General features: G+C 41.3%; 2 protein-coding genes across 8 annotated transcripts in view; one reads left to right on the top strand and one right to left on the bottom strand.

Annotated features, from left to right (window-relative positions):
• The window catches only part of sumf1 (sulfatase modifying factor 1), a 141696-nt gene extending 135633 nt beyond the window's left edge, over nt 1-6063 (bottom strand). For both annotated transcript variants that reach the window (XM_041191133.1, XM_041191134.1), the window contains exon 1: nt 5743-6063. In XM_041191133.1, the coding sequence (XP_041047067.1) occupies nt 5743-6060 (318 nt within the window). In that variant the 5' untranslated portion in view covers nt 6061-6063. The remainder of the gene's footprint in view (nt 1-5742) is intronic.
• A 256-nt stretch (nt 6064-6319) lies between these two features.
• Nucleotides 6320-12970, top strand: part of itpr1b (inositol 1,4,5-trisphosphate receptor, type 1b) — a 492964-nt gene continuing 486313 nt past the window's right edge. For 4 of the 6 annotated variants that reach the window (XM_041191131.1, XM_041191128.1, XM_041191127.1 and 1 more), the window contains exons 1-2: nt 9370-9539; nt 10094-10238. In XM_041191131.1, the coding sequence (XP_041047065.1) occupies nt 10147-10238 (92 nt within the window). In that variant the 5' untranslated portion in view covers nt 9370-9539; nt 10094-10146. The other 2 variants (XM_041191125.1, XM_041191126.1) reach the window with 2 other exon arrangements.

Genomic DNA, 12970 nt, shown 5'->3' with positions numbered 1-12970 from the left:
TTGTGGTCTCAACTCCACTTTTCTGCCCGCACCCCATAACTTTAGACATATTTTTAAATAGACAAGGGAGTCAAACTCTGCCTTGAATAAATTCAATGACCCAGCCTCCAATGCTTTCTGGGGAGAGAATTCCTCATACTAATGACCCTCAAGAGAAAGATCTTCATCATAAATGGAAAACATCTTATTGTGTCTCTAGTTCTAGTCTCTCCCACGAGTGGAAACACCTCCTGGTATCTACCCTAGCAAATCCCCCAAGGATCTTATATGCTTCAATAAGATCACCTTTCATTGGGTAGAAAGCCAACCTGCCCAAACTTTTTTTAAACATATTTGTTCATGGGATGTGGGCATCACTGGCTAGGCCAGAATTTATGCCTATCCCTAATTTCCCTTGAAAGGTGGTGGAGAGCCACCTTCTTGAACCACTTCAGTCCATGTGGGTGCATGAATATCCACAATGCTGTAAGGAAAGGAGTTCTAGGAATTGACCCAGCAACAGTGAAGGAATGGTGACATGGTTCCAAATCAGGACGGTGTGGGACTTGGAGGAGAAGCAGGCAGTGGTGTTCCCATACCTCTGCTGCCCTTGTCCTTCTAGATGGTAGAGCTCATGGGTTTGGAAGGTGCTGTCGAAGGAGCCTTTCTTCATAGGATAAGCCCTTCACCCCAGGGATGAGTCATGTGAACCTTCTCTGTACTGCTTTTAATGCAATTATATCCTTTTTCAAATAAGGACATCAAAACTGCACACTGTATTCCAGATGTGGTCTCACAAATGCCTTGTACAACTACAGTAAAATTTCCCTACTTTTCCATTCCCCTTGCAATATACACCAACATTCCATTTGCCTTCCTAATCACTTGCTGTGCCTGCACGCTAACTTTTTGTGATTCTTGTACCAGGACACCCAGATCCCTTTGCACCACAGAGTTCTGCAATCCCTCTCCATTTAAATGGTATACTGCTTTTCTATTCTTCCTGCTAAACAGGACAAGTTCACATTTGCCCATGTTATACTCCAACTATGCCCGCTCACTTAACCTATCTCTTTGCATACTTTCTACCTCCTCTTGACAATTTACATTCCTACCTCTCTTGGTGTCATCAGCAAATTTAACTAGCATACATTTAGTCCCTTCATCCAAATCATTGATGTAGATTATAAATAGTTGAAGCCCCACCAATGATACTTGTGGCACTCCACTAGTTACAGCTTGCCAATCTGAAAAAAAAAAATGCATTTATCCCTACGCTCTGCTTCCTGTTAATTAACCAATCCTTTCTCCATGCTAGTATGTCACCCCCTAAACCATGTTCCCTTACCCTGTGTAGAAACCTTTGATGTGGCACCCTATCAAATGGCTTTTGGAAATCCACATCTATCATGTCTACAGGTTCCCCTTTATCCACCTAGCTTGTTATTTCCTCAAAGAACTCTAATAAATTAGCCAAACATGATTTCCCTTTCACAAAGCCATGTTGACTTTGCTTGATCATGTGATGATTTTCTGAGCACCCTATAACCTCCTTAAGTGATGGATTCTAGCAATTTCCCTATGACAGATGTTAGGCTAACTGGCCTGTAACTTCCCACGTTCTGTCTCCCTCCTTTCTTGAATAAAGGTGTTACAGTTCAATATTTTCTAATCCACTGGGACCCTTCCAGAATACAAGGAATTTTGAAAGATTATAACCAATGCATATACTATCTCTGCAGCCACTTATTTTAAGACCCTAGGATGCAGAACATCTGGTCCTGGGGACTCGTCAGTCTTCAGGTGTAATAGTTTTCCCAGCACCTTTTCCCGGTAAAGGTGATTGTTTTAAGTTCCTCCCACACGTTCACCTTTTGATTTTCCAAGTACCTTCGGGAAGTTTTCTAAGCCTTCTACAGTGAAGGCAGAAAAAATGTCTGTTTGACACTGCCACCATTTTCTCGTTTCCCATTATTAATTCCCCAGATTCACTCTCTCTCGAGGTCCAACATTAGCTTTAGTTACTCTTTTCCCACTCAAATGCTTGTAAAAACTCTTAATATGTTTTTATATTACTAGCTAGCTTCTTCTCATACTCAACTTTTTCACTCTTTATTAATTTTAGTCATTCTTTGCTGGTTCTTAAAATCTGACCAATCATCTCATCCATCACTAATCTCTGAAGATCTGTATGGTGTTTCTTTCAATTTGATACAATCCTTAGCTTTTTTATTCAGCCATAGATGATGCATCCTTCTCAAAGAGTCTTTCTTCGGTACCGTGAGAAATCTCTGCTGAGCTATTAAATAGCTTCTTAAAAGTCTGCCACTGCATCTCTTCTGTTCTATCTTTTAAATTAATTTCAAAATTCACTTTAGCTAACTCTGCTTTCATACTATTATAATTCCCTTTATTTAGGTTTAAAACACAAGGCTTAAACCCACGCTTCTCTCCTTCAAAGTGAACATGAAATTCTATCGTATTATAATTGCTGTCACCTAAAAGCTCCTTTACCAAGAGGTTATCAATTAACCCTATCTCATTGCTCGTTAACAGGTCCACCATATTCTGGTTGGCATTCTATGTAGTATTCCAAGAAATTGCCCTGCACACACTCAATCTCATTTTCCAGGCTACCACTGATTCGTCCAATTTACATGCAGTGAAAGTCACCCATGATTATTGCAGTACCTTTCTTACGTGGCTCATTTACTTCTTCCTGTATACTCGGTCCCACAATGTAACTACCATTCGGGGGCCTATAAACTGCCCCCACAAGTGACCTGTTACCTTTATTATTTCTTATCTCTATCAAACTGATTTGACATCTTGCTCCTTCGAGCAAAGGTCATCTCTCACGACTGTTATAATTTCATCCTTAGTTAACAGTTACATCACCACCTTATCCTATCTTTGGGAAGTGTCAATTACCCTTCAGTATTCAGCTCCTAGAGCCTTGGTCACCCTGCAACCACATTTCTGCAATGGCTCTCAGGTCATATATATTTATTTCTACCTGAGCTAACAATTCATCCGTTTTCTTATGAATGCTGTGTGCATACAGATACAAAACCTCTAACTCTCTCTTTTTACCATTTTCACAATCTCTGGCCTTATCTGCTGGTGCACTGTTAAGTTTATACTCCATGTTCCTTCCTGCTGCACTCTGGTAACCTTTACTCAAATTGCTACCCTGCTCTATTACTTTGTTACCCTTTGATTTACCACATCTCTCTCAAACAATCCCTTCCCTGCACTATTTAGTTTAAAGTCCTCTTTACCACCCACTTGTATGACTCACCAGAACACTGGTGCCAGTATAGTTTAGGTGAAGGCGGTCCCAATTTTACAGCTCCTACTTCCCCAATAATGGCACCCATTTCCCCTATACAAGTCTTTGAGACATGCATTCATCTCTCTAATCTTATTTACCCTGCGCCAATTTGTTTGTGGCTCTTATCTTTGAGGTTCTGCTTTTTAATTTAGCGCCTAATTACGCATACTCCCTCAGGAGAACCTCTTTCCTAGTCCTTTCTATGACATTGGTACATTCTACAACAACTGGGTCCTCCCTCTCCTACTGCAAGTTCCTCTCCAGCCCCGAGCAAATGTCCCAAATCCTAGCACCAGGCAGGCAACACAGCCTCTGGACGTGCTCTCGGCTGAACAGTACTGTGTCAATCTGCCTGACTATACAGTCCCCTTGCAGCAGTACATTCCTATTAACTCCTCCCAGTTAAATGGCTTCCTGTACCACAGTGCCATGGTCAATTCACTCATCCACCCTGCAGTCCCAACAAGCTGCAAGAACGTTGGACCTATTGGACAGTCGCAAGGGCTGAGGCTCGTACACTTCTTGCAACTCACCACTGTCCTGCCATCTTTATTATGTGTTAATTATTTTCTTAATTAATTTATAATTAATAAACTCTACTACTCCCAATGAGCTTTCCTACTGCTAGTAAACCTTACCAATACGAATAAACCTTACAATTATGACTAATTACCTCTGTTTTGAAAAATAAAATGAGAAAAACACTCACCAACCACTTAACCGTTTCCCTCCTCCCTCACTGCATTGAGTTCCTAACTTACCAAATTCCCAAGTTCACACTCTGTGACTAGCTGCACTCAGTGATGATCTGTCTTTTTGCTTGCTTACTCCTTATGTTATACTGCCTCTCCACATTCTTACTCCATAAATGAATCATTTTGAACTTCTCTGCATTAATTCCATCTGCCACTTGTCCACTCATTCCACAACCTGTCTACATCCTCTTTGGAAGTGACTCCTCACAGTCACTTTACAATAATACTTTCCACGTTGCTCTGGATTTTCACATCACAGGTGAAAGAGCAAACATTCTCATCTTTGGTCCTGACCTCCACCACCAACCCCCTCCCCATCCTGACACTTGACCATAAACGGATTGATCTGCCTCTATTTCAGAAGTACTGATCGCTTTCAAATGCTACAATCTCAAAATCTAAGATTTCTAACTTCATGCATCATAAGGTTTAACTCCTTAAGAATATTTCTCCTTACAGCAGGGAAAGTTAAGGGCATATTTGATAGGTTTTCGGAATCATGAGGTGTTTGGATAGAGTAAGTAGGGAGAAACAATACCCCTGAGCAAAAACACAGACTTGACTGAAGAATCGGGGGCGGTGGGGGATTTTTTTTTAAATGTTATGATCAGGAATTCATTTTAACTGCAGGGAAGCAGGTTCAATCATAATTGTTAAAAAGGAAATTATACATAAAGTTGAAAAGGAAAAAACAAACTACAAGGAAAGAGCTGGGGAGTGAGTCTAACTGGATAGCTGTTTCAAAGAGCTGGCATTGGCACAATGGCCAAATGGACTCCCGCTGTGCCATTCATACTGTAATTGAGGAACAAGTGACCTGGATATTTTTTTTTAAATCAGGAGCACTGTTACGTGATTCATATATTCACATCCTTGTTTAAACTTGTGTCCAAAGGGCAACAGAAATTAGCTAATCAAACCTTTCCAAAGTTGCACTTTCCTCCAATGCAATAGCTACTTGACTTCAAAAGTACTTTAGGACTGTGAAGGACTCTGGGTCAGCCGGAGATTAGGAAAGGCACTATAGAGATGAAAGGCTTTCTTTCACTTATCTAATAAGAGCCTGTTAAATTTTTGGGTACCTGTACTAACAAGTGTCTGATACTGTAACTAAATTTTTACAAGCTAGAAACACCTTTTCAGATCACACTATCATGTATATGTGTATACTCCATTGATACATTACCTGTTGACGTATGGAGGTGCAGAAGGGAGTAAACAGCAAAGTGGAGTTGGGACCACAACCAGATCAGCATGATCTTATGGAAAGGCAAAGGAGGCTCGAATGCTCTACTCCTGTTCCCAAGTCCTATGTGCATATGATGCGAGCAAGATTATTTGAAGTAACAGTGTTGGTAGTTAGCAAACAGGTTAGGTTAAGTTAGGTCACCTTTTACAAATAAGGAGTCGCCCATTTAAGACAGAGGTGAGGAGAAATTTTACCTCTCAGAGGATCGCGAATCTTAGGAGCTCTCTTCTTCAAAAGGATGTGGAAGCAGAGTCTTCAAATATTTTTAAGGCAGATAAGGGGGTGAAAGGTTATCGGGGGTAGGTGGGAATGTGGAGTTGAGGTTACAGTCAGATCAGCCATGATCTTATTCACATCATAGGGCCGAGTAGCCTACTTCTGTTCCTAATTCGTATGTTCGCAAGAAGGTTAGATAAGTTGTCTACCTGATTAGTGCGCCTTTCTAGGTGTGGCCTGTGGTCCTCCGCGATCTCTTGACCTACAACGTTGGCCTCCTTGGAGTATTTGGCAGCTGCCTGTTTCGCCAAGGAGATGCTATCACTTGGAGTATCAGGGAAATGGCCAACAGCTTCCCGGCGACTGGTACAGCCGCAGCCAGAGGATGAGCCGCTGTCCTTCGGTGACGGACTTGTAGCAAATGTGGGACTCAGCCCGACGAAGAGGGCAATCAGTGTGGGATAGAAATAAAATAGAAAATCTCTCCCGCCCAAACACCTCAAACTAGGCAAAGCCATCTTGGCCATAGATCATGTGATCGATCAGCTGACCGGCAACGTCGCCGTCCCTGTCAGATTCATCACCGCCGTTTCCTCGTGGATCAATCAGGGCCCCGAATCCTCCGACATTCCGCAGCCGCACCCCGCCCTGTCACAGGCATAGTCCAGGGAACCTGCTGCTGCTCCTGTCTCTGTCCTCCTTTTTTTCTGTTTTGCAGATTTTAGTGAAAACAAAAGTCCGCAGATTTATATCAAACAAACATCAAAAATGGCCGACATTAGCTTCTCTTCCGGTCGCCGAATATCACATGACATAAACTAGCCAGTCAAACCGATCGGTTTACATTTTGACGACAAGCAGCAGGGAAGAACAAGAAGGTCACAACGTGCAGTGTTCATCCAGTCACAGCCCCAGAGATTTGGAGGACTTCACGGAGAGCTGTGGATACCCTGCTGCTTTGACATCTTTCTGGCTACTGCTGTGTTATTTTTGTTCTTTTGTTCAAGGTTAGTTTTTTTTGGTGGCTGGATATGTCTTATTGGTTCACCTTGGTAAATATTGGCGTTTAATAGGATTATATATTGCATCTAAATTATTTGTGATATTCTTTGAGTAAGGGAATTTGTTTTAAGGTTTATTTTTAAAAAGGCTTTTCTTAATTGCTGCTGTTCATATTTTAAATGTATCAACATTTTATTGCAATAATTTCATTAATAATAATTATAGTGAGTTAACATTTTAATCTTGTTTTTTTCAATTAAATGTTGCTTAGACTTTCTATAATGTGCAAATGTATTTGGAAAACATAACTGTGCCACAGAAATTGGATAGACCTGCAACAAAATCTATATTTTCTGATTGTAGTATTTTCCAACAGTGTGATTAATAACAAAAGGAAGATTTGAAGATTGAGTTTATCTGAGAATATACAATACAAAGATGAAAAGACAATGTAATAAGACTTATAAGAACGCATGTAATTATTTTTATACTGCCAATAAACATATGGCTTTGTGTCAGGCTTAGTAAAGTCCATGCATTGTGTTCTCCCCTAAGGCAGGTTTGAAGTCAAATCTCATACATGAGATACTTATGAGGGATACATGATTGAAATGGATTCCTGTTGCTTTCCTCATGGTTTTTATCTGGTTGTGATGGTTGTGAGTCTTGGAACTCTCTTCCTCAGAGGCAGCAGAAGCAGAGTCTTTGAATATGTTTAAGGCAGAGCTAGACAGATTCATGATTAACAAGGGGGTGACAGGTTATCAGGGGTAGTCAGGGATGTGGGGTTGAGGTTACATTCAGATCAGATCTTATTGAATGGCGGAGCAGACTCAAGAGGCCACTTGGCCTACATGTGCTCCTACTTTGTTTGTTCCCTTATCTGTGCTGCTACCCTTTATGATGGGAAGGCCCCCACTGGCTGCCAACTCAGCACTTCAGTGTCTGCTTGCTGGGGCTGGCTGGAGTTGGGGCCCAAACCTAAGTCTTCTGACTTCAAGGTGGGAATACTGCCACTGAGTTAGTGGACACTCTGTTTTTAGTAACGTAACAAAGCAAAATATGGAAACATTTAAATTGGCCAACGGGTTGAAGCAAATTGCAACGATCTTTTTCATGGATTATGTTGTTCTCTTATCAGACTCACCAACAGATCTCTCAATGTTGTGGACAATTCAGTTCAACATTGAGATATGGTGGTGGCTACACAAAACCTGGCTTTTATGGCTTTTTATGGTTCAAGAGGAAGTCTTGAAAGTACTCATTGGCAAGGTAAAAGGGTGATTCGATTGTTGACATTTACGAGGTACCAATGTGAACCAAGTTTAGACTGAATGCAATTCCTCATACCAGTGCTGAGAGAAGATGGGGCACTTTAATCTTTTTTCACTAAATGTCCCAAAGCCTTGCTTGGGGCAGAAAAGACATGTGTCCAGATGCCCATTATTATTCAGATCTGCTTGGCACTCAATGCTTGCTTCAGTCCATATGTGTCACCCAGAGTCGAGCCATGAAGTAGATAATAGAACAAAGGAGAAACTGCTGCAGGAAAGACTGACACAACAACTTGTCCCAGAAGTGTAAATTGGTCTCATGACAGGCAAGTCCTTTTTCTAATGCTCCTTGCATGAGGACCTAAATTAAGCAGATGTTGGTAAGTAAACCTAATACCTGACATTGAACGTGCATGTCCAGAGCTTCACAGTAACTGGCATATCACAATAGATCCTTCAATCATGGAAGGTATATGTCAATTAAAATTCATCTGAGGCATCAACAGCTTCGTGATACCTGGATGGTAGATATGGGAACTTGTGTTCCAATATTCAGGGCTGGGTTTTAGAGTTGGTGTTTGCGTTTACACTTCCCACTGGTGGAACTAATTCTATTCATTCACATTTCAAGGTGATTAACCTTAAGGATCACCTGGCATGGGTTGTTTGGTTAGTGAGGGCTCAAGCCCTATGGTCAATTGCATTAACCAACTGGTGACTATCTTCCTTGGGTGTTGGGAGGTAAATAGGTCTCCGGGGGTGGCGGGGGCGAGAAATGAAGTGGCACAAAGGTAGCATATCGAGGGACAGAATACCAGCATACCAGGTAAGATTGCAGTACTCTGAGGTGTTTTTTGATGACTGACCACTCAGCATGGTTAACAGGACCTCCAGGAGTTAAGACTCTTTCGTTTAATTCTGCTTGTGTCGAGTCTCAATGGTTTAGTTTGGAGATTCAAGTATGGGTTTTTATTAAGGGTCAAAAAACATAGTTGCTTGGACACCACATCCAACCCCCCCCCCCCCCCGCCATTAAAATGACTAATATAATTCATACTATGTGTTTTATGCTGATTCCTGAAAGAATTGAAAAATATTTAACCCTGTACGGCTAGATAAGGGCTTGCTCTCACGTGTTCCCCTTTTATATATTTTTAAAGCAGTGAACATTTTCAAAGAATTGTGCTGCCAAAAAGGGAAATAAAACGACATCAACTTTTGGACCCAAATGCAGGCAGTAAAACTGTCGCTGATAAAAGTTCGGTCCCTCGCGGAAACTTTTGAAGCGCTGGAAAGGGGGTGGGGCGGGAGCAATGATTGACTAGCGGGCGAGCTAATTGGAGAGCTCAGGAATGTTCGTCACTGACCTCACAATGACCATGAGGGGGTGGAGCTCGGCTGGGTTGGCTGCGCGGGCGGGTCTCCCGGGCACGCTGGGTGTTGTAGTCCCCGTGCCGCCCAGACCTCAGTGCGGAGCGGTGGGTGGGACTACAACTCCCAGTGTGCACGGTGGGCTGTAGTGGTTCTCTGATAGGCGAAGGAGCTGCAACAGCTGCTGCTGCTACTGCTAGAGAAGGGCTGGCAGAGAGCAGTGTTATCTAACGGGAACTGTCTTACTGGAAGGGGTCAAAGAAAAGACGAGCAACCATGGACTTCCTTTAGACTACCTAGATATTACTTTCACACCACTATCCGCTCGGACTCCTCTTGGCTTCAACTCTTCCCTTAAGGTCGGTGGTCTTAACATATCGTATGTTGTTTTAACTTCAAATCAACTTAAAAGTCAAGCAAGACAGAATGAAGCAGAACCTAAAATAAGAAATAAATCTGCTGTGGTTTTCATTCATTTTTTTTGAAGGTAAACTTCCTAAACTTGTAACTTTAAAGCGGATTGCGGGTCTAAAAATTTATATAAACGAATGGCTGAGATAAAATGAATGCACACCCTTTGGCTCAGGTTTGAAGCAGCGATTTATGTTTTTGCATCCTGCGATTTCTGTTGTAACTTGTGTCTCTGGCTGATGCCTGCATCGTAAGTCGATAAATGTAGCGGTCACTGTGTGCAGTGTCGCTCCCCGCACTGCTATCGTTCTGAGTTTGGAGTTTTTAATTACCTTTATGATGGTTAAACTCACTGAATGTTTGCGGAGCTGTTTTGGGATATGTTTTAAAGGCGTTGATTTTTTTCTACCTGTAATGACATAAGTGCATAATTTTGTAATATTTTTAACATGATCATTATTCTCTTTTGATATGTGAACTTTTCTTATCTGTCTTATCACAGGGCTGGAGATATAATTTGTGCTTGACTTGGTAGCCGAGAGAAAGGGATGAGAGATGTCTGACAAGATGTCGAGTTTTCTTCACATTGGGGATATAGTCTCCTTATACTCGGAAGGATCTGTCAACGGATTCATCAGTACTTTAGGGTAAGTATAAGGTGAACACGCTCCGGTAGATTTCTTGGACTCACCCCGGGAGTGAAACTGACGAGAGCCACTGGGTTTAGGAAATCCTGTATGCCAAGCTTCAATACCATTTAGTGAAGTCTGGCTTTCTTGCTCTGAAAAAATTGATCTCTTGATGTAATACCATCAGTTGTATACTTGGTTCTCTCATTGGCCCAATTTATAGAACTGGAACAATTAATTTAAGATGTGATGTTACAAAAGCAAAGAGAACTGTTACTTAATTAGCCAATGCGGTGGTTTATGTTGAGTGAATTAACGTAAAACTAAACATGGGCAATATTTGTTCAAAAGGATCTTGCCAATTAAAACGCGAGTTAATACCCAACACTAACGTTCTTTAGTGCTGCACATGGGAAGGGTTGTACTCATAAATACGTTGGAACTTGGTAAATATTTGCTCAGTGGGGCTCTAGAGTTGCAATTAAATGTGTTGAGAACTAATCATGACATTCACACTACAGATCAGCTGGAGTGTTGTCTTACTGAAGGATTGCTGCCAGTTTGTTTTTTACTCGTTTTAAGCAGCTTTCTCTTGCACTCCTGAACGATGTTCCCATATCTCTACCTGCAATGGGAGCTGAAACCAGAAGCATAGTAATAGACATCTGCTTTGAATATTTTTCACTCATTGTGGTACAATGGTAAAGCTTAAACCATAGACAACCCATCTCAACTGCCTGCTCCTCAGTGTACCAATGCTGGTTATCTGCATTTATTTTGCTTTCTTAGGTATAGCATATAATAAAACATTCTGTCACGCACCTGTGGCAAAGGGACCATTCACTTCCCTGCTTGCGTGTGTAATTTCACCTTTCAGTCTTCCTCCAAGTGCATTGACTTTGGGCATCTGTTTGTTCTGTGCTTCGTTACCTGATTTTTCATTGGGCCAATAATGCTCAATGGAAATGGCATCAATGACCTTTGGCTGATAAAAGGCCAAATCTTCAAAGAAGGCTGCAGCTCTTGATTTTTCCTTAATGACCCCTTTTTGGGAAAACACATGACTATAACTCTTCAAGAACTCTGTTTTTCTTCATCTCTGGCCTCTTGTGCATCTCCGACTCCCTTTGTCCCACCATTGGCAGCTATGCCTTCAGCTGTCTCAGCATGAGACATTGAAATTCTCTCCGTAAATCATGCCACCTCTCTCTACTAAGGTTTTAACTATTTTTGGGCAATCCATCACAGCTCTTTCTAATGTGCCTTATTTCCTAAGGAAAGTTTATCTCTACTTTTAAATTAACGAACCTCCTTGGCTCACCTAGATTTCATCCCGATTTTACTTGCTCGTCAAGTCAGATTTTAGTACTACACTTAGTCGTGCAGGTCAAATAGCTTAGTAAATACTTCCTGTCTAGACTGGCATACCATTAATATTGGCCAGTTAGATGGGATGTCAGTATAACTGCATTGCTTTGAGTCAGTGTTTTAAGGAGAGAAGGGAAGGGGTTTGGGAAATTCATGTCTCTGAGGAAATATCTGAGTGGGAGATGCTTATCCATTCCCATGATTAAACATATTACAGTGCTACTGATGAAAGGTAAGAATTTGAAATGTTGACTGCTTGTTCACTCTACAGATGCTGATTGGTCTGCTGTTAGTTCACAGATATTGTTTTTGTCCTTGATGCAGTTAGGTGTGACGTTAGAGGGGTAGGGTGTGTTGCTTGTCCCCCAATCTCTTGGGTGTGGATTCCTTTTGAGGGTTGGGTAGACCTGGAAATGAAATTATTGCTTTTCGAAAAGCCCTAGCACTTTTACTTCTAATGTCTATATGTTAGGAGGCCTTTAAATAGTTTGCATAATGTTTTCTGCCATGTCAACTAATACCTTCTGGAACACCATTTTTTGGGAAGTGGAATACAAAAATTAGAATTGGATTCCCTGTGTTTGCTGCAGCCTGTTATTCAACAAGTTTGTCTTTCTTTCCTACCCCCCCTCCCCAAAGTTTATTCGTGACACTGTTTGTTCAAATAACAACATCAACTTGTGAATGGTGTTGACCAGATAATTGTCTCTGATTTAAAAACAGCAAGTACTGGAAAAACTCAGGTCTGGCAGCATCTGTGGAGAGAGAAACAGAGTTAACATTTTGAGTCCTGTGTGACTCTTCCTTGGGACATAAGCCTCGAATTCAAAGAAGAGTCATTGAACTCAAACATAAACTCTGTTTCTCTCTCCACAGATGCTGCCAGACCTGCTGAGTTTTTCCAGCACTTGCTGTTTTATTTTGGATTTCCAACATTCGCAGCATTTTGTTTTTATTACATAAATATCTTAAGATATTGATTCAGCTACTTTTCCAAATAGGTTTATGTAATAAAGCATATTAACTGCAATTGATCAATGAGGAAGATAATCGTTAAAACTGCTTATTAGTATTGGAATTAGTATCGGAAATATGGAATGAGAAAAGGTCATTTGATTTGCACTGTCAAAGCTTTAACTTTTTTACTGTCCAGTCCATCACAATCATGACCTAATGCCTTTAATTTTCTAAGGAATGTTTATCTCTTACATTTAAGTTCGCTAATCTTCTTGGCTGACCTAGATTACATCTGTTTTTTTTTCTAATGCCAACAAATTTTAGTTCTGCATGTCTGTCTCTGCTTGGGCACTAAGTTTAGCAATCTTGCCAAATGATTTTCTCTGACTGGTCCACCCCCATGCCATCCCCACAACCCCCCCCCC

Source organism: Carcharodon carcharias, chromosome 7 (assembly GCF_017639515.1).
Source record: "Carcharodon carcharias isolate sCarCar2 chromosome 7, sCarCar2.pri, whole genome shotgun sequence".
NCBI lineage: Eukaryota > Metazoa > Chordata > Chondrichthyes > Lamniformes > Lamnidae > Carcharodon > Carcharodon carcharias.
This window is presented reverse-complemented; position numbering and strand designations above follow the sequence as displayed.